The sequence below is a fragment of the Cervus elaphus genome, chromosome 18 (assembly GCF_910594005.1).
Source record: "Cervus elaphus chromosome 18, mCerEla1.1, whole genome shotgun sequence".
Taxonomy (NCBI): domain Eukaryota; kingdom Metazoa; phylum Chordata; class Mammalia; order Artiodactyla; family Cervidae; genus Cervus; species Cervus elaphus.
The window spans coordinates 72,293,190-72,314,816 of NC_057832.1; the positions used below are offsets into that span (position 1 = coordinate 72,293,190).

The 21,627-nt window shown below is 38.7% G+C and overlaps 2 protein-coding genes across 11 annotated transcripts in view; one reads left to right on the forward strand and one right to left on the reverse strand.

The window, feature by feature from the left end:
- Positions 1-21,627, forward strand: part of PDE1C (phosphodiesterase 1C) — a 517,220-nt gene that overhangs the window by 349,186 nt on the left and 146,407 nt on the right. The window lies entirely within an intron of this gene.
- Positions 6,226-6,987, reverse strand: LOC122674046 (AN1-type zinc finger protein 5). Its single transcript, XM_043872070.1, has one exon. It carries the CDS (start codon positions 6,949-6,951, stop codon positions 6,310-6,312), a length of 642 nt encoding a protein of 213 aa, XP_043728005.1. The 5' UTR covers positions 6,952-6,987; the 3' UTR covers positions 6,226-6,309.

Sequence of the window (21,627 nt, forward strand, 5' to 3'; positions counted from 1 at the left end):
CTACCACTCCCCAACCTATGCAAATGTTGTGGGTATTGCAGAGGTGCTGATACAGGTAAAATTGTCCCTCTTCCCTATTAGTTGTCCCATGGAGGTGTTCTGCCCTGATAAATAGGAGATACCAGAGTCAATTAGGCTTTAGTACCAAGGATCCCAGTCCCTGTCCTTGGGACAACCATAGCATTTTGTCTACACTGCTCTTAGCACTTGTGACTTAACTTTAATTCATTTTATTTGTCACTGACCATATTTTAAACATCTTGGGACAAGAGACTAAGTCATATTTATCATTATATTTGTGTCCAAGGCCTAGCACTGGGCCTGCCACAGTGTAGGTGGTTGTGAATAACTAAATGAATCAATGAATGTGCTCTCCTATCAGTGGAATTTCTCTGGCCTTGGCATTACTGTATTTTTATTTGTCCTGAGAGTCAGTTTATGAACTTCAGTGTGAAAAGCAAGAGCCAGAGGAGAGTGAACTGGTGCCCTGAAATCAGTAAGAGGGAAGTTCTGTCATGGAGTGAAGCGTGGACTTGGGTTCTGGGACAGATTTAGAGTAATGACTTGGTTTGTTAAGGAATTAGAGAATGCCCAGGGCCCAGGGTTGCCAACCAAAAATTTTGTTTTAAGTATTGATTTCAACTAAATGAAGGAGTTTGTGACAATATGTGCAACTTTTTGTTTCTTTCCATCTACCAAGGATGTTTTCTCTTCATTATTTCAACGTCTCAACATTTTCGAATTTATAGACCCATGTATCAATGATAACTTTATTCACTGGCTCTTATTAAAGAAAGCACTTGAGTTTTTGTTGCCTTTGTCATAAGACAAATCCATTAACTTGACCTTTTAACTCTTACATGTGTGTTCAAGAAATAAGATTTTTAGTTTAAAAATTCAGTGTTATCATTGCATTTTGATAATGAAATTAGACATTATCCCTCACTTTCTTCTTTTTTTTCCCCCTGAAATCAAATGTTTGTAGGACCTTGTTTTTTTTTGTAGAATCAGGCCTTCATGATCTTCTGACCCACAATGATCCTACAGAGAATGGAAGTCAAGCCTGCCTATCAGTCATCTGAGAAAAACAAAAATGACTTTTTCTTAGAAAAAAATCTGGTCACACATGGCCCTTAAGAGAATGGTGGCATAAGAAGAAAATGCTCTTCCTCATTTGTACCGCAAATTAGATCACTTTTGAGTGTGAGTCACTTTTACCATATACCCAGCTGGCATTAACTCATAAGCTAGTGTGAACTTTTTCTTGGTTGTGCTAATTGAATTTGCTGGAGATTATTATATCACAAATCTTCTACTTCAAAGAGATTGTGCTGTGAACTTAAGACTCTTTACACAGCACATGTTACACAGAGAAAGGTGCCACTGGAATAAATGATAGAGATGACATTAATTATTATGTTGTTATCTGAATTATACCTATCAATAAAAACATTGTTAGTGAACTAAGGCTATGTAGCTTAGAGCTCTATACCCAAAATATTTTATTATAGTAAGTGTATTTTAAAAAATTAAATCATTTTTGAAATTCATATAATGCTTATGGCAGAGTTGTACATCAAATATAACATCCCTTTTCATGCTCTGAAAAGCAGTTTTTGAATCGGCGAGTTCTACGTTTGATGCTATCTTAGCGCTGTGGCTACCAGAGGATATAAGTATATGGGGATTCCTGGTAGAGACCTGAGAGGTAGCACTTAGCCTTCTTCAGACAACTCTCTTCTTTCTTCCCATATCATGAACAAACATAAAATGGTACAGCACATGTTCAAGGGCCTTGAAAAAGTAAAATCCATTCTTCGGGTGCTATTCGTTTGTGTCATCCTCAAACTGTTTCTTCTAATATGATAATTTCTGTTAGAAGGCAAAAGGTTCCTCTTTTATTTTTTGGAGTGAAAAGCTGTCTCTTTGAGTGAAAGTCGCTCAGTCGTGTGTGTCTGACTCTTTGCCACCCCATGGACTGTTTAGTCCTTGGAATTCTCCAGGCCAGAATACTGGAGTGCGTTGCCATTCCCTTCTGAGGGGATCTTCCCAAGCCAGGGATCAAACTCGGGTCTCCCACATTTGGAAAATAAGAATCCACATAAAGAGGTGGATTCTTTACCACCTGAGCCACCAGGGAAGCCCTGTAACAAAGTCTGACTAGTCTCATTCTTTGTTGGTGGTCCTGTGTTTAAACTTCACTCTTCTGGATCCTAAAATTATTTTAATAGCAGAAACATATTGTCTCCATAAGCACCAACCTTTCCCCCTGGGGAAAGTGCAATGCTTGTTCTTTCCATTTAGTTTCAGCAGCAGAATAGAGCATGGAGCATTGCCCATTTCCTTGAATGAGGAAAGCATCCCAATAGACACTGCTGCAATGTTCTCCTTCTGAACTCTGCCTATATATGAAAGTGGGGTCCCCAGAAAGAAGGAGCAGCTGCTGGATCAGTGGAGGAAATGAAAAGGCTTTTTACATGAACCAGGTGCCTGTGGCTATCATTGATTTGTTGATCAAAGCTGTAGGAAATGCTGCGAGGCAGGGATCTGTCAGTGCCAGTCATATGCCTGCAGGCTACAAGTGAGTTGTTTTTGGTTGCTTAGGTTGGATTCCAAAGCTGATGGCACAAGAGGAATGGGAAATTTCAGAGGAACCTTCTATTCTTCTTTGTGGCAAATTAAATGGAGGCCTTTATTACTTGGGGGAGACCCTGTATTAGCCTCCTCTATCAAAACCCCTGAAATAAAATACTACTAGCCAAGAAGATAGAACCCTCACACTTGGATTTTAAAATTCAGGTTTCTATTGACTTGAAACCAGAGCTACATAATATTAATAATGGGACTCTAAAAATTCACCTTAGAAAGTTGAGACTATTAGACTTACTCCTGGAGAGTACTTTGGTATAAGCCCTGGACTTGGGTGGACCTCACCCTGACTTTGCTGTGACTAAATCCCACTTCTAATCTCATGCAAGTTTCTAACTTTTCAGTGTTTAAGCTTCTTGCAAGTATACAGTGAGGCACAGATAAATAAAGTTGACATAGAATAATTTCAGTTATTCATGGGCGGTGTGCCATTTAAAATTTACAGAATACTAAATTGAAGATGACACAAACAGGTAGAAAGATATACCGTGTTCATGGATTGGAAGAATTAACATTGTTGAAATGACCATACTACTCAAGGCAATTGACAGATGGAATGCAATTCCTATCAAAATACCAAGGGCATTTTTAATAAAACTAGAACAAATAATTTTAAAATTTGTATGGAAACACAGAATATCCTAAAGAGCCAAAACACTCTCAAGAAAGAAGAACAGAGCTGGAAGACTCCCACTCCCTGATTTCAGACTATACTACAGTGGTACCACTGAAATAAGTCAGACAGAATGACATATACTGTATGAAATCACTTATATGTGGAATCTAAAATTTTTCAACAAATTAGTGAATTCACCCAAAAACAGGCTCACACACAGAGAACAAACTAGTGATTAGCAGTGGGGAGAGTGGCAAGATGGGGTGGGGGATTAAGAGGTACAAATTGATGTGTATAAAATAAGCTACAAGGATATATTGTATAACACAGGGATTTAATAACTATAAATGTAGTATGACCCTAAAAACTGTGAGTCACTATGTTGTATACCTAAAACATATAGTATTGCCATCAACTATATTTCAATAAAAATTTTTTTAACTGAAAATGCTTTTATAGAGTACTAGCTGGCCTCTTCCATGTTACTCAGTAGATAATCATTAACCATCATTAAATTTTGACTGCCACTCACCCTGAACCAGTGGTTCTCAACTCTAGCCGCTCTTCAGAATCACCTTGGGCCCCCCTCATCCATCTCTTCCCATCCACCAGTAGATTCCAGTTTAACTAGTCTGGCTAGGGCCTAGGCACCTCTGGCTTTAAAGTTTCCAAATGATGCTAAAATGCAGTCACTGTGCATGAATCCTGCTGTGTGGTTCAAGTGAGAAGCAGCTCAGTGCAAGCCAGAAGGACATTTCAGGGCATCTGCCACTGGAATTATTGATTTGGGGGCTCAGGTTTAAAATCCCTCTAGATTTTCTCTGTTTAGAGGATCTCATTGATGCACATTGCTTGGATCTCCCTACTGTGTTTGAGCATCAGCTGTTCAGAGCCCCAAGTCAGTAAAGCATATGTCATTTGGGTCTATGTTTAGACAATAGCTTCCCAGATGTATACTCCAGATTTGATGAAAATGCACCCAAGCTGACAGAAATGTCTTTATATAGAGATAAGGAAAAAAAAAAAAAAAGGACAGAGGCTTTCAATTCTGGAATAGTGGATCCACTGTCCCAATTACATTGTCTTTTACTATATCCTTTCAAGGACATTTGTAATGAGTTTTTCAAAATAAAACTCATTTTTGGCTCCACACTTTAATCTTGAAGATTAACATCCCTTTCCCCCTTTTGCTTATAAACCACTGAATGAATAATTTTATTTGCTTCTTCAACTATTTCTCTAAGCATAGCTGTCAGCCTATACAATTGTAAAAATGCTCCATAAACAGGATGCAGTTCATACATATTGTCCACCCAAATCACTTTGTTATATCCTCATTTGCTTCAAATACCCAAATGTAATTTGGTTAACTGTAAGAGAAAGATATGCCAGGGAAGTTTTACGACAGCCTGTGCTTACATTAAAGCCTTTGGAATGCATTTTACCTCTGAAATATGCTGCTTAAAGAAAATAAACATTTATATGCATTCAGAGAAATAGTCATACAGAAAAGTTAGTAGGATTACAGCCTCCAGATTGACACTTTTGGAATATAAATTCAGAATTAAAGCTCTATAAAATCTGTATCACTATGCAAATGATGGAGAAAAATGGCTATTAAATTATAAGCAAAATCTGGCTCTAATTTCAGAAAGCATTCTTGCTTGGGGCAATGAGAGTTTTTATTTGAAAAGCTCAATTCCATTGGTGTTTCCAGAACATTCTCCTAAGATTGTTAAATAGAGTCTATTCAAAATAATCTGAAGTCTTTGTAAGAGGCTGAGGTATTTAGAGGGGCCAAGGATATTTTAACGAGAAAGTATTTAAAGAAAACTTAAGTATTATCAATGTAGACTGTCTTTTCATTTTCCATGTTATGGAATTTCATAGCATAGTAAGGTAGTATAATAATGAAGGGAACTTTTTAGGCTGACAGGATTCAGACTGTAGTTCTACCACTTATCATCTGTCCAACTTTGGCAAATTATTTATTAACCTTTCTTAATTCCAGTTTTCTCACCTGTGCAACAGATGGTTAATAATATGTATCTCATAAGGATTAAGTGAGTTAATGTACATCAAACACCTTGCATAATGGCTGATACAAAGTAAATATTCAAAAAAGTTAATTAAGTTGTTAAATATAATTACTAATAATAGAAGCAATATTGATTCTATTGATTCCATTGAGGAATATAGAATAACTTTTCACAAAAATCAGATTCCAGAGTAAGATGGTGACAGAGAAAGCTTCTGGAGTTCCTTTCTCCCCTGCATACACCAAATATATAGATACACATGGATAAGTCCCTCTAAGAGGAATTCAGAAACTAGTTGTGTGATTCCTACATATCAAGAAACTGAGAAAATAGCCACATCAAATCGGGTGGTAAAGACTGATACATGCTCTCACCATAAACCCCACTATTAGCTCTGCACGTGAAATTGAGAGGGAATCCCCAACTCCCAAAGCATTTGGACCACACGTCTAGCACCGCAACTTTTAAGTCTACCAGAAGGACAGACCCCCAAATCACATAACTCTGAACAGCACTGGGACTTGCGTTCCTGAGTCCTACAGGACTATTAGCAAACAAGCAGTTGCTAAATGGGCAGATAGCACTGTGGCTCTACATCTGGGCTCAGTGCAGAGGCCGAAAACACCCATCTCTGGGTTTCTTCCTGAAAGGGGTTCGACTGTGTCTTGTCCTAGCTGCTGCCTGAGGGTTGGGCTTCTGCTCAGCCTGCATCTAGGTGCTGGCTATAATCCCCATGTTGGGATAGTGGTGAGTCTTGGCACACCCTCAACGACTGCAAGCCACTTGGATGATCACAAAGGTTTGAGAGGTGAATAGAGGCTCAGGCTGTGTGGGTTGACGAGGTTTATCTCCTGCACAAGACTACACAATCAGTCAAGACTAGAAGAGATGGCTGTTTTGTTTTTTTTTTTTTTTTTTTTTAAATGGCCATGCATCTGCTCTTTAATGTTTTCCTACGGTATATTAAAATAAAAACAAATTATCAGTCTCTTCACAAGTAGTAATTTATATTCTCTGAATTTTTTCAGCCACAACAACTGGATTCTCTTTTCTGATTTTTGCTGCAGCTTCTGCTTTGTAATCATATGGACAGTTGTGCTTGTCAGAGTAACGGTGAAGTCCACAAAATAAATTTCCACATCGGCAGTCAAACCCTGTAAGGCCAACTTTCTTTCTGCACATGAAACACCTGTTCTTCTTTGGTTTGGGCAACTCAGGAGCTTTTTCTTCACTTTGAGAAGTACTGGGCTGAGAAACTGAAGGACTGGGCTGAGTGACAACTGGCTCTGACACCTCTGTTTTCGGGGGAGTTACTTTGTCCTCTCTTGAAATGCTCATTTCTGTCATTTGCTGAGTTACAGGCAAGGCAGCCACAGGCACATTTCTTGATTTTTCAGATGTGCTGCCAGCAGCACCTTCACAGTTGTTTAAACTAGCGTCTGCTCTTTGTACAGATGCAGAATCTGAGGTAGGACTGTTGGAACCACTAGCTGTCCCCATTGGGCTCATTCTGCCACTATTCTGCTGCCTCTGAAGATGTTCTTTGTAGCAAACAGAACACATTCCATTTGTCCTAGGATTCCCATAAAAGCCACATCCTGTACTACACAGCATGGGCCCTGGGGTCTGGTTAGTCTCCTGAGCCATTTTTCTGTCTTCGACCGCGGGAGCCGGGCTCCGAGATGGCTGTTTTATCTAGTGCACAGAAACCAACACAGAGGGTCAAGGAAAATGGAGAAATGGGAATGAGTTCCAAATAAAACAAGGAGCTAAATCTCCAGAAACCTAGCATAATGAGACAGAGCAACATGATTTATGGAATAGAGGGTTCAAAATAATGGTAATGAAGTTTCTCAGCGAGGTCAGGAAAGCAGTACATGAACAAAGAAATGCAACAAAGATAGAAAATATATATAGAAAAATACCAAGTAGAAATTGAAGCGATGAAGCTTCAATGAAAATACTTGAACTGAAAAACTGAATAGAAAAGTTCAGCAATGGAAAAGATCAAGTGAAAGAAAGAGATGTTCTCTTATCATGTAATCTTTACTCCATCAACCTCAGTCTTTTTATTGCACATACTGGTCACCGTACTGACCACATTGTATTTAGGGTTGTATGAGTTATGCCCTGACACCATGACTCAATGATTTTTGTTGTCTGAGCATTAATTTCTATTTTAAATATCTTAATAAGATACTAGTAACTATCCAGATATTCAAATTTTGACTTTGGGATTTATCTGTAAGTCCCACCCTAATATAATTTATTCATAGCAGCAGTGCCGCTGATTATTATTTGCATATAGCCTGATTCATGAAAACAGAAGGTCAGGAAGGAAGAAAAGGAATCGTATTCACTTTACTTTTTCTTAGTCTGTTTCACCTTAAAAGTTAACCATTTTGAGCCAAGTAGATTTAAATTGGAATGCTAGATAGTTGGACTTTGCTGGTGGCTCAGTGGTAAAGAATCTGCCTGCAATGCAGGAGACCCAGGCTCAATCCCTGGGTTGGGAAGGTCCCTTGGAGAAGGGAATGGCAACCCGATCCAGTATTCTTGCCTGGAGAATTCCATGGACAGAGGAGCCCGGTAGGTTACAGTCCAGAGGGTTGCACAGAATCAGACTAAAGTGACTAAGCAGCAGCAATGGAAGCTTCTGGCAAAATACAGCAGATTAAATACTTAGGTTCACACCTGCTCCTTTATAAAACCCTTCCATGTGACAGTAAAGCAATGAAGAAGACATAAATGTACAAGAACAGAAGAGGAGAGGAGATGACAGGAAAAAAGAGATATCAAGAGAAAAATGGAGAGCTGGAAAGCACCTGAAAAGTTGAAAGCTAGTGGCCACTGTCTTAGCACACTGGACACAGCAGCAAAGCCTTCAGCAAGAGACGGTAATGAGAAGCAAGCCCCTTTGTGCTGCGGAACAAGAGAGACTCCAGACCTGGGGACATGAGGAGGCGCCAGTGACTGGCTCACAGTCTTCGGAGGGACAACTGCACTCCCAGGTCCCCTCTGCGACATACCCTGCTGAACAACTCTCTTGTCTTTACTCTGGGTTTTCATGGGTCTGCAGAGCTGACCTGGGCATACATGCATGGTATGGACATATGCCAAAATAAGTAATGCTTTGCCTCAGAGTTGGCAGTTTGGTGCAAATTTTGTTTGTCATGACGTGTTCTGTTTCTGAAACTGCAGCCAGAAGGGGAGAAAAGTGTGACGCAAAAGGTCCCTGTTGTGCTTAACTTGGGACCAGGACACTGGAACTGCCGGTGTGGTGGGGGAGTCTGCTTCATATTTCATTTATTTATTTTCTTGATTCATATTTTATTAATATCTGTCATTGAAATTGAAAATGAACATGTTAAAAAAATCAGTAGTTATTCATGGGCCTGTTTGATACGATAAATCAGTAGATGAATTTGCATTTTAATTAAGGAGGTCTAATCACCTTGACCTCTTGTAAATCTTCTGGGGTTTAGTATTGGAAAGGCCTTCCATACTAAATACCTTTGACAGTCTTTGATGTATGGAGTGTGAGTAGCACTCAATATTATTTACTCTCATATTATTTCCAGAGGGTTTAAATCAGGGCAATGATTTAAATCTGAACTATTCAATATAGCATTCCTAACAGAGGCTTTCCTAGAGCAGAGGTATAGATATTTTTAACAGGTCATTTGGCAAGGCAAGTTGATTATCAAACATCATGATTCAAAATTAGAATTATACTGAAGAATATGGTTATTTGGAAGAAATGCAGAGAGTTATGACGAGTAGATCAATAGCTTGCCAGGTCCTATGTATGTTTAATACAGTAATTCGGGGAAAAATAATATTATTGATTGATCTCTATGGTTTTTCATGTGTTCCTTGTTAGGTTTGGTTTTTACACTCAGTTACTATATGAAAAAATCTTGTATCAAAGCCTTGTACCCAAACCCAGTATCAAAGCAATTAACGTCATTAAGCAAAATATTTCTTTGGCAGACTTATTCATAGAGCTGGAGAATTACAGATTACTTGACAAAGGCTTGATTTTGGCAGTGTAATGAACCAGAATGGTCAGAGACTCATTGGTCTGACTCACAATTTGCTTTAAAGAGCAATACCCATCTGTGATTGTTGCATTGGTAAAAGGTCGTAAACCTCAAAAACCTTACAATGAAATTGATGACTGTAAAAATCTTCTTTTTCTTTAAAACATTCCTGGAGTCTTAGAGCAGATAATAATCTAACCTAGTATATCTTTTCTTTGTAAAAATGAATTATCCCCACCCAGACAGATTCTGTGTTTATCTTGTGGTTGTATTTGAGATGGAACCTGGGTCAGGACTGGGGCCAGTTACTTCACCTGGGGCTGGATAGAAGTGAAGCCTTTCCCATGCAGGAGAACTGCCTTGCTTAGACCTGCTAGACCTTGCTAGGGCCACTTACATTTCTGTTCATAACTGGCAGTTAGGATTTTTTTCTAGGTAGGTTGTAAAGCATATACTTTCAGCATAGGGATTGGCAGCAAAATAGCAGCATTGCACCCATCTCAGCATCAAATCATTTCCCTTCACCGACTGAGTGTTGGCGAAAATTAGTCCAGTGGCTTCTAGAAAGGGATGTGAGTAAATGGGAAATAAGCTGATATTTTCATCCCAGGTGATTTAAAGGAACAATCCCTCAATGTTGTGCTTCACAGTGCAGTGCTCAGTTGCTTAGTTGTGTCCGACTCTTTTTTGACCCAATGGACTGTAGCTGGCCGGGCTCCTCTTCATGGACTCTTCCAGGCAGGAACACTGGAGTGGGTTTCCATTTTCTACTCCAGAGGATCTTCCCAATCCAGGGATGGAATCTGTGTCTCTGGCGTCTCCTGCATTGGCAGGCAGATTCTTTGCACTGTACCACCTGGGAAGCCCCTATTACACTTCACACTTATCACAGTTCGATAAAAAGTAATGTTTTGTTTGTGTAAACTCTCTCTCCCCCTCCCCCCCAAAATGTTAGTTTAATGAGGCAATGCTTTTAGTCTGTTTGGTTTACTGTAGTCTCCTTATACCTAATTTAAAGTCTGACACAGGACTGCACGATAAATATATGAATGAATGGACAATGTCTAAGCCACCCTATGCCCTGTCCTTGCCTAAGGAGAAGTATATTTACATAAAATGTAAGGTCAAAGTAAATGTATTTGTTCTCTTATCACAAGAAGAGTATGGTGTAAAGATGGTGTATGGAACTAGCAGTGTGGGCTTAAGACTGTCTTGCATTCTTGGCTATTTTGGTGAGTTCATGTCCTCAAGTAGGCAGTTGGGTGTGTTTTTTAAAAATTATTTGGCTGTGCTGGGTCTTTGTTGCTGTGCGCTGACTTTCCTCTAGCAGTGGTGAGTAGGGGCCGCTCTCTAGCTGTGGTACATGGGCTTCTCATTGCGGTGGTTTCTTTTGTTGCAGAGCACAGGCTCTAGACTCACGGGCTTCAGTAGTTGTGGTGCATGGACTTAGTTGTCCTGCAGCATGTAGAATCTTCTGAGGCCAGGGATTAAACCTGTGTCCACTGAATTGGCAGACGAATCCTTAACCACTAGGTCACCAGGGAAGTTTAGGCAATTGGAATTCTGTGGTCATACTTTCAACAGCTATATGATAGATATAGTATTTCTAGATACTTTTAAAAGTACTTAGTCACATTTACTTGACAACCACTTATTGCCTGAGATACGCAAATTACCCTTTAGATCTGAAGGGTTTTCAGAATGAAAGAGACAGTCTTTATCTTCAGAGATCCTACAGTTTACTGGAGGAAGTCAATAATAACAGTAATCATAATACTAATACTTATAAAGTATGTATTATCTTCAGGCTCTGTTGTAAGTGTCTTAAGTTTTATAAACTTATAAAACTTATAAATGATATATATTTAATGTATTATAAATAATTAAATCTTCATCATATCCTCTGTGGTGTATACTAACATTATTTCCCTTTTACAGATAAGGAAACCAAGACATAGAGAAGTTAGTATAGACTTTAAATGCTAAGCACGCCCAGAGAATAATTCATGGATTCAATGAAATTGGAAGAATATGTGGGTACCATTATCCCCCAAAATGCATAAGTGGCATCAGTCTAGGACAATTTTGTCAATATCATAACTGGAGCCAGGGTAGGTTTTCATGGTGAGGTAACTTAGCAGCCGGTATAGCAGGCAGGCAGGGATTTTTAGGAAGATACAGCAATAGCCAGCCAAGACCTGGTTGGAAGAACTGTGACTCAGCAGCAGAACCTTGGATATTGGAAACACTGGAGAGCAAAGCTAAGCCTGGATCTCGGGCTTCTGGGGAGCTTCTGGGTTGAGCTCTTGTGGCAGAGATTGGGTCATGGAAAGCTCAACTCTCATTGGATAAAGTGAAAGTGAAGTGAAAGTTGCTTAGTTATGTTCAACTCTTTGCAACCCCATGGGCTATATAAGTCCATGGAATTCTCCAGGCCAGAATACTGGAGTGGGTAGCTATTCCCTTCTCTGGGGGATCGTCCCAACCCAGGGATTGAACCCAGGTCTTCCGCATTGCAGGCAGATTCTTTAACAGCTGAGCCACCAGAGAAGCCCCTCACTGGGTAAGGTTGGGTCTTATTGAAGGACACAGGCTCAGAGCCTAAAGGTCTGTATATACACAGAAATGTGCCTGAGTTTTGATTAGACTCTTGGGGACCTTTAAGTCCCATCTTGGCTAGCAAATGGATTAGTTCTAGAGGGGTAATGGAATGAGTGAATATTTGAATGAATGAATGAATGAATGGACACCATCTTGGTGAGGCTAAGTAAATAGAGCTAAATTAATGGAAATATTTAGGAACAGACAGACAGACATATCATTGTCACATAAGTGGTTTTTCAGTGATAATGGGTTTATTCTTGAGCAAACCCTCTCATAGCTTCAGATAAATAGTGACTGTATTTTGTAAGTCAGTTTGAGTCTTGTCTTCCAAACTGTTTTCAAATGGACAGGAATCTTTGGGATTACAGATGCTAAAAGGCAACATTTATAACAGAAGAAGAAACTTGAAGTAACTGTGAAATTATATTTGTCTATGTATCATGAACATTTTTTTACCAAAGTTGTTTATTGAGGTAATATCTTTTTATGTATTTGATAGCTTAGTATTCAACCTTTGTGATGATTGAAGAAGACATCTGGTAATGGGGGAAAAAAGGAATCAGTTTGTTTTACCCGTGTATACTTGCCTTGAAAAAATTTCATTTAGAGTGGATTGACTATAGGTAAAGTGAGAGGTATTATGTTTGGTCTACTATTTCCTTTCACTAGATTTCTCTTACTATCAAGCAAGTGCAAGTATTTCTGTTTAATATACAAATAAAAAAAAGTAAGGTGTGTATTGACATTTAGATTTAGACGGGTCAAGATGGATGTAGAATTGCTAAATTCTTCCCTGAACTCCTTGTAATAAAGCTTTCCATTTCAGCCTATGCTTATTTTTACACATATAATCTCAACTATTATATTTATCTTGATATAATAGGCTTTTCCAGTGATAATCTCTACATGCTCTAGGGTAGACTATACTTTAATTGAGGTCTTGGCCTTTGACTTCCTTTATCATTGTTTTGGAGATATTTGTGTAATTGATTTGTACTTGGTATAGATCCAACTTTGAATTTGACCTGTAAATCAGATTGGAGCTGCTTAAAAATCATCTGAGTGATTTTGAGACAATCTGAGTTATGTTTATGTGATTTTATTTAAGCTAGCATATGCTTTTCTTTTTCTTTTTTTTTTTTTTTTGCCTTGGACTGAATTCAGACTAACTGTATGGAGTATCAATGAGAAGGAATGAGGATAATTGCTGGTTTAAAAATATAGCTGTTGTAGATTTAACTGGCATACAACCCTGAGATGTAGGCAGAAAGTGGCAAGTTGAGAGATTAATGAAGTGGACTGTGGAGGTTCTTTTTGAAAAACTCTTGTCTTTGTGCTCATAAACAAAGATGGCAAAGTGAAAGTCAAAGAAAGTCACTCAGTTGTGTCCTGCTCTTTGCGACCCCATAAACTGTAAAGTCCTGGACTTCTCCAGGCCAGAATACTGGAGTCGGGTAGCCTTTCCATTCTCCAGGGGATCTTCCCAAAGCCAGGGATTGAGCCCAGGTCTCCTGCATTGTGGGCAGATTCTTTACCAGCTGAGCCACCAGGGAAGATGGCAAACTAGCATGTAAATCCTGTTCAATAGCTACAGCTGAACTGGTTTTAGGAGGCTGGGATTGCAGAATTCTGTGTTAGGATGAAACTGGTTTGCACTTGGTCCTTCAAAATGGGTGCCGATGCCATCTCTTGAAATTACTCCAGACTATTCTTGTTTTGGCCCCAGATCACAAATTCCAGACTTGATATGATCACTTGGGTTGCCTTTCAACCTCAAGTCAGCCCACTGCTTGTCCTACTCATTCCAATGTATTTTGTCTGCTAGTCTTCTGTTCATCCATAGTCAAAGGCACTTGTTGCATCACTCCTGGCCTTCTGACTCCAGGCTTTGTCTTTGTCTTTCTGGCACAATGTTAATTGTTGCCATTAGCCTCCCTCCTTCTATATGACCCCAACTGGCCACTGCTTATTTATTCCAAGTGCTTTTTTCCCCAGCCCATTCCTTTATAAAATGGAGCTGGACACAGCTGCTGCAAAGGATTGGCTTGTACCCTGGGGATTGCTTTTCTTTTAATCAGCATTGAAATTTCATTGAAAAATTTTCCTTGACTATGTACCACACAAAGAGCTAAAGTGAAAGTGATAATAAGGTTTATGAGTTATAAATAGTGTGGGATAAGGTATAACCCCAAATATATGTATCCTTTAATCATAATGATGGCAGTAAACCCTTACCATCACTCCTTTTCAAAAAGGAAATCTGAGATCTGGGATGTTTGTGTCCTCAAATTTATGTGGTAAATCAGGACATTTGGAGCTCTGACCTTTAGTGTGTTTTCTTTTTTTAATTAATTTTATTTATTTATTTTTGGCTGTGTTGTATCTTTGCTGCTTAGTGGGCTTTTCTCTAGTTGTGGTGAGTGGGGGCTAGTCTCCAGTTACAGTTCGAGGGCTTTTCATCACAGGGGCTTCTCTTGTGGAACACGGGTTCTAGGGCACATGGGCCTCAGTAGTTGCAGCTCCCCGGCTCTAGAGCAGAGGCTCAATAGTTGTGGCACATGAGCTTAGCTGCTCTGCAGCATGTGGGATCTTCTCGGACCAGGGATTGAACCCATGTCTCCTGCATTGGCAGGTGGATTCTTTACCACTTAAACACCAGGGAGGCACCTCTAGTTTTTTGATCACCGGAACTACAGGTTGAAATAGGAAACACTTGTTCTAGCCAACTACTTGAGGTCATGAAGATGAAAATCAAGTTTAACTATGTTGGCAAACATTTGAGTGCTGATCTATGTAATCATCCTTAGTGGTTACCTGTTAAATATGTTTCTTTGTGCAAAAAATAAAATATATTTTCCATATCATTTCTATCCAGCTAACTGTTGTCTTTCTTAAAAAGGGCCCTATTGGATGCATCCTGCTGTCTCAAGGGTCAAAATATTTTTTATTGTCTATGTTTTTATTATCTATGTTTTAGTATACCATGATATGAAAACAGTACTTCATTTGCCCCAATAAATTTCATTTTAGAAATACTGGTTTACCCAAATGGAAGGATATCTGTATGCCAAATCAAAATATTCTGAATATTTCTGGTAGTAACTGTGGCTCCAAGACCACACAATTAACTAGATTTGAGCTAGAGTTCTTTCTCCTTATCTCTTGTTTCAGAATTAATAGATTTTGTTGATTTTTATCTTCCTTCTGATTATGATGACTTTATATAGGTAACTTTTGGTCTGTTGACATCACTCCTACCTCTGTAGAGTACCCATTTGCTCTGGGGAAATTAATGGATTTAACATTTGATTAAAAGAAAACTAACCCAATGAATTTAATGCCACCTATCTGCACAGAGACAGCAGAGGAAAGAAAAGCTTCTGTGACATCTTGGATAGAGGGACAGGGAATGATGGTCTTGAGGAAAAACACAAAGGAATGAGACCAATTTGCTTCCTCAGGCAGCATAGATAGCAGGCCTTTAAAAGAAGTAAACAAGGAATTTTGGTGGTCAGATTGAGATATGGGCACTAGAGTTTTCACATGGATGTCTTAGTTGACTTGAGGGAAAGTTACTTACCTTTTCTTAGCTTCAGTTTTTCCATGTGTAAAAGGTACATTATAAAAGTGTAGATGGTTACAAACACACAGATATTTGTGAAAGTTTTCCAGCATCTGGCTCATAGGTGAAAGTGATTTGTTGTTATTGTTTAGTCACTAAGTTGTATCCAATTCTTTGTGACCCCATGGACTGCAGCATGCCAGGCTTCCCTGTCCTCCACTATCTCCCAGAGATTGTTCAAATTCATGTCATTGAATTGGTGATGCTCTCTAACCTTCTCATTCTCTGTCACCATCTTCTCCTTTTGCCTTCAGTCTTTCCCAGCTTCAGGGTCTTTTCCAGTGAGTCGGCTCTTTGCATCAGGTGGCCAAAGTATTGGAGCTTCAGCTTCAGCATCAGTCCTTCCAATGAACATTCAGGGTTGATTTCCTTTAGGATTGACTGATCTGATCTCCTTTCAGTCCAAGGGACTCTCAAGAGTCTTCTTCAGCCCCACAATTTGAAGGCATCAATTCTTCAGCACTCAGTCTTCTTCAGGAAGTCCTGGTAGCTCAGTTGGTAAAGAATCTGCCTGAAGTGCAGGAGACCTGGGTTTGATCCCTGTGTCAGGAAAATCCCCTGGAGAAGGAAATGGCAACCCACTCCAGTATTCCTGTCTGGAAAATCCCATGGACAGAGGAGCCTGGTGGGCTATAGTCCATGAAGTCATAAGAGTTGGGCACGACTTAGAGACTTAGCGACTAAACCACCACAGCCTTCTTTATGGTCCAACAGTCACTTCCATACATGACTACTGAAAAAAACCATAGCTTTGATTATATGGACCTTTGTCAGCAAAGTGATGTCTTTGCTTTTTAATATGCTGTCTAGGTTGGTCATAGCTTTTTTCCCAAGGAGCAAGCGTCTTTGAATTTCATGGCTGTAGTCACCTCCACGGTGATTTTGGAGCCCAACAAAATAAAATCTGTCACTGCCTCCACTTTTTCCCATCTATTTGCCATGAAGTGATGGAACTAGATACCACAGTCTTAGTTTTTTTAATGTTGAACTTCAAGGTAGCTTTTTCATTTTCCTCTCTCACCTTTGTCAAGAGGCTCTTCAGTTCCTCTTAACTTTCTGCTATTAAAATGGTATCATCTGCATATCTGAGGTTGTTAATATTCCTCCTGGAAGTCTTGATTCCAGTTTGTGACTCTAGCTTCATTATTACGCAGGTCCCTTCATCCTGACAAGGCTGTGGTCCGTGAAGGGGTTTCTAATGGTACTTTTTTGTTGTTACATTATTTTGGCTGTGCTTATAAAACATCAGTTAATTGACAGTCAATGAAATGAATAAAAGATTCCTTTTTGCATCAATTTGGTCAGTTTATAAATTAAGATTTAAAATATATAATTAATTGTGTCAGCATTTTGAGGACACAGTCTCTACCTGCTAATATTTCTCTTCTTCAGTTCAGTTCCTACCTTGGACAGCAGCGTTCATAACACTGGGCATGGTCTTTGGGAGCTATTGATTGTAACTTGGGAAATCTATAAACCAAAATTTAAGAATATCCTTTCTCAAACTCAAGAAGCTAAATAAGAATATGGTCATGGTGTTTAGTTTGTTTTGGTATGTCTTCTTTATTTGTTTAGTCATTTGTTAAATCATTCAATCTATATTATTTGTTGAGTGATGTGATTAAAGACACAGGCTCTAGAGTCAGATGTTATCACTTTCTAGGGGTATAACCTTGGTAGAGTTAAACAAACTGAGCCTTTTTAAAAATCTGTTGTGAAATAGGAATAATATTAGCTACTTCATAGATTGGTTTTTGAGGACTAAATGAGGTTATCCTGCAAAGTCAGACTGTTCTTCAGGTCACGGACCTGACTTTCAGTCTGTGTGTGTCTTGGCACAGCACAGAGCCTGACAGAGGCATACGAGCTGACCATTACAGCACACTGTGACGTGCCCTGTTGGTGGTGGGTGTCCAGAGTGTGGTGGGAGACTACTGGAGTGAGAACCCCCGTGTACTCTTTGCCCAGGGGCGTTGTGGCCTTCCACTGCCCGCTCAGAGAGTGAACCCCAGCATCACCTTCAAAACTTGGCATCGAAATTAATGATGTGATAAAAGAGGAACTGTTTCATCAAGAAGCAACAATGAAAGCAAATGGTATTGAATCTTTGCATGGGACGTTTGACCCATGATCTCAAAAAGTAAATTTAAAGATCCTAAAGAAATTCCTAGGTTAAAGAGCAGTATTATGAAATGACTGAATATCACTCTCTTAGGGATTTACCTACTGGGAGTTGTCAAATAACCTCAAGATTATGTGTCCTAGAGTTAAATTATCATGTGGTTACTGAGTTCTTTTTAACCTTGTCCTTAAATTATTGTTTTACATCTTTCTATCTTCTCTACCCCCCCTTTATTCGATGCTCTCATCTGTTTTTTTCCATATGGTTTTATTTTGCTCTAGTTATTTGGCTGTATATAAATACTTCTTACTTGTAGGAGTAATTTTCACCTGTTCTCTGGTGATTTCTGATATTGAAAGTAAATGACTCTGTCAAGTATATTTTTAAAGAACTTCTGCACAGAGACATTAACTCACTTTATGAATGCCTTCATATGTGAGATGAATTTTCCAGCTATGTGTAATAAATCTGCTTATATCTTTGGGATATTTTTTCACATTCACAGATTTTATTGTTTTTTTATTAGGTTACTTTTTTACCCTAGAATAAATTGCCTGCCAATGAGTTGCAATACATTAACTTTCAATGAAGAATAAAATGAAAGGGAGGATATAAAATTATAAATAGATGTATAAATGGCATTATCCTAACAACAGGAGACTTATCACAGTCTAGTTTGTGGGGCATGTGATCACATTCCCATCATTGTTCACGGGCAGAACAACCTCACAATAGTTCATATAACCCTTTTGGTTAGGCTCGTGTTCCATAAAATGGGGCTCAAACACCTGCTTCCCATAAAGTTTTACAGGTTCTAATTTATTAAATAACTTTTATGCTTACCGACTTTTCTTGGTGCTAGTCTCTGTAAAGAATGAGTTATGAGTCACAGTGAATTCTATCTATAGAGGCCTGTATGGTTTGGAAAGGGAAAAGTTATGCACAGGAATGCAGGTGAGGTTGGATTCCCATTATAATATGCCTTGGATATCACTTTGCTTGCTCTTTACTTCCTTGGACAAGAATATTTATCTTGCTTTTACCTGTAGATTCAGAACTTCTCACCCTCTGCGGTTATCTTTGAACACACACATACACACACTCTTGACATACCAGGAGGTAGTTGGCTTACTCTCAAAATCTGTTCTTGCTCTCAGTTGAACTCTCTCTCTCTTAAAATTCTGCCTTGCAACATAGTTATTTATATACCTAGCAGAATGCCTACCACAAAGTATACACACACATGCACACACACTTATGTCCATATACTGAGGATTTAAAAGCACTGTGCTAAACTCTCTACGTATGTTATTTTATGTAATTATCACCTAACCTATGATGTAAATATTCTTATTATTCCTATTTTACCAAAGAAGAAATGGAAATATTGGGAGTTTGAACAATTTTGTTCAAGGTTATGCAACTAGTAAATGGAAAAGCCAGTCTTTGGAACAGAAGGCTTTAAACTCCAAAGACCACATGCTGGTCTGCCGGATTATCCCTTCTCTTGTTCACTTGTTGGTGCATGAGTGAAGGCTTGTCTCCATCACTCAACTGGAAGCTTCTTGCATCTTTTCTCTCCAAGCCTGTTTGATACCAGCCGTGGACATGGCAGAAACAAATACCATTGACTCAACTGTACACTTGGCCAAGGGCATAGGGATTCTGATCTACACACCTTCCTCTATCAGTACAACCAAAAGGCAGTGTGTTTCACTGTGTAAAATGAAGTGAAGTGAAATTCACTCGGTCATGTCCAGCTTTTTGCGACCCCATGAACTATTGGAATGCTCCAGGCAAGAATACTGGAGTGGGTAGCCTTTCCCTTCTCCACGGGATTGTATAGCTAATATGTTTAAAGCGAAAGCAAAGACAGGATTCACATATTGAGCATTATCCAAGCTTATAAAAAGTTAATATGCTCTTAGGAATTAGTAAGAGAAGTTGACATTTGAGAGATAATAACTAATTAGAACCTCATGATACTAGCACTTTGGAAAGAGCCTGAAGAAACTGGAAGATTCATGTAAGATTGAGTGAGATGATTAAAGGTGTTAAATGTGGTATTTGTGAGGAAATGACTTGAGAATATTTAACGTAAAGAAGAGAAGCTTATGGAGGGATAATGACTTCAAAGATATGAAGATTTTGAAAGAAACTGATAGTGACCCACTTTGTATTCAATTTATACCCAAGAGGAAAATGTACTTAAAGTAAAATGTTTGGTTTCACATTTATTATTCCTCCAACATAATGTACTTAATAATCCACTATGATCAACCACAAAGGCTTTAAAATAAGACAGAAATTCATACACATTAAGCTATATAGTTGTCACTGTCCAGTTGAAGTGGCAAATTGTTTCCTGGCTCTAAAATGTTGTTGTTTTTCAATTGCTCAGTCGTGTCTGACTCTTTGTGACCCCTTGGACTGCAGCACACCAGGCTTCCCTGTCCTTTACCATCTCCTGGAGCTTGCTCAAATTCATGTCCATTGAGTTGGTGATGCCATCCAACCATCTCGTCCTCTGTTGTCCCTTTCTTCTCTTTCCTTCTATCTTTCCCAGCATCAGGGTCTTTTCAAGTGTAGAGGGAAGTTATTTTACAGATCCATGTGTAGCATAATTTTGAAAAAAAAAAAAAAAAAAGGTAAATAGAAATTTTCATGTCTAACTTTTTAAAAACAATAAATGGCATAACATTTTATCTTAATTCAATTTTTTCCAGGCAGTCCAGATAACAAAGTCTAGGTCTACTGATATTTCATTATATGTTTTAGTGATCATACTTAATCTATGAAAATAGAAATGTTCTCTCTTATTTGTATGTCTGAAACCAAATAGAACACGGTCAATTTGTGACCCATTTGCTTTTGTCTCCTTGGGTTTAGAACAATGTATAGCACATTATAGTCCTCAAATGTTTATTAAATTAAATGGAAGAAGTCATTTGGTACCTTGTAGTGAACTCACACCATTAGACTGTGAGCAGTACGAGACCAAGGTCCATATGTTAGATTCCTGTTCTCTACAGTGTCTTGCATAGTATCTAGTCTATAGTAAGTATATTCATTTAATATATGAGAATAATTTCTAAAAAATTCAGAATAGTTTTTTACCAAGCTTTTCAATTAAATGATGATTAGGTAATACTAATAGTTAGGTATTCAACTACTGATTAAGATGCTCCTAATTTATGATGGCAAAAATCATCTCATCAACAAATATGGTCAGTAGACTAGGTATGCAAACCATTTTCATAAACCATTCAAAGTTAATTAGTTATGCATATGAACCATAGAGGATTGGAAGCATCATTCACTGTGAAAATATTAATTTTACCCACTTCAATTGAGGTAGGAGGTCTTTATTGATTTGGTTTTTTCTCAGAAGAGTGATGGGAAATCAGCAAATGTTGTAAAAAAAAGTCTTGCCCGTTTCCGTAGTGAGTTGAAGTGGTACTTAGCAGTGATCAGTAGGAGAATAATTATACATAAAAGCTACTTGCTTTAGTATTTATGTATTTGGGCACACTGGATTTAGGTTTTTGTTTTTGTATATTTTTTTTTTTTGAGTGGAGATATGATATCTCCATTCAGTTCAGTTCAGTTCAGTCAGTTCAGTCACTTAGTCACGTCTGACACTTTGTGACCCCATGGACTGCAGCACAACAGGCCTCCTTGTCCATCACCAACTCCCAGAGTTTACCCAAACGCATTTCCATTGAGTAGGTGATGCCATCCGAACCATCTCATCCTCTGTCATCCCCTTCTCCTCCCACCTTCAATCTTTCCCAGCATCATGGTCTTTTCAAATGAGTTAGCTCTTCGCATCAGGTGGCCAAAGTATTGGAGTTTTGGCTTCAACATTGGTCCTTCTGATGAATAGTCAGGACTGATTTCCTTTAGGATGGACTGGTTGGATCTCCTTGCAG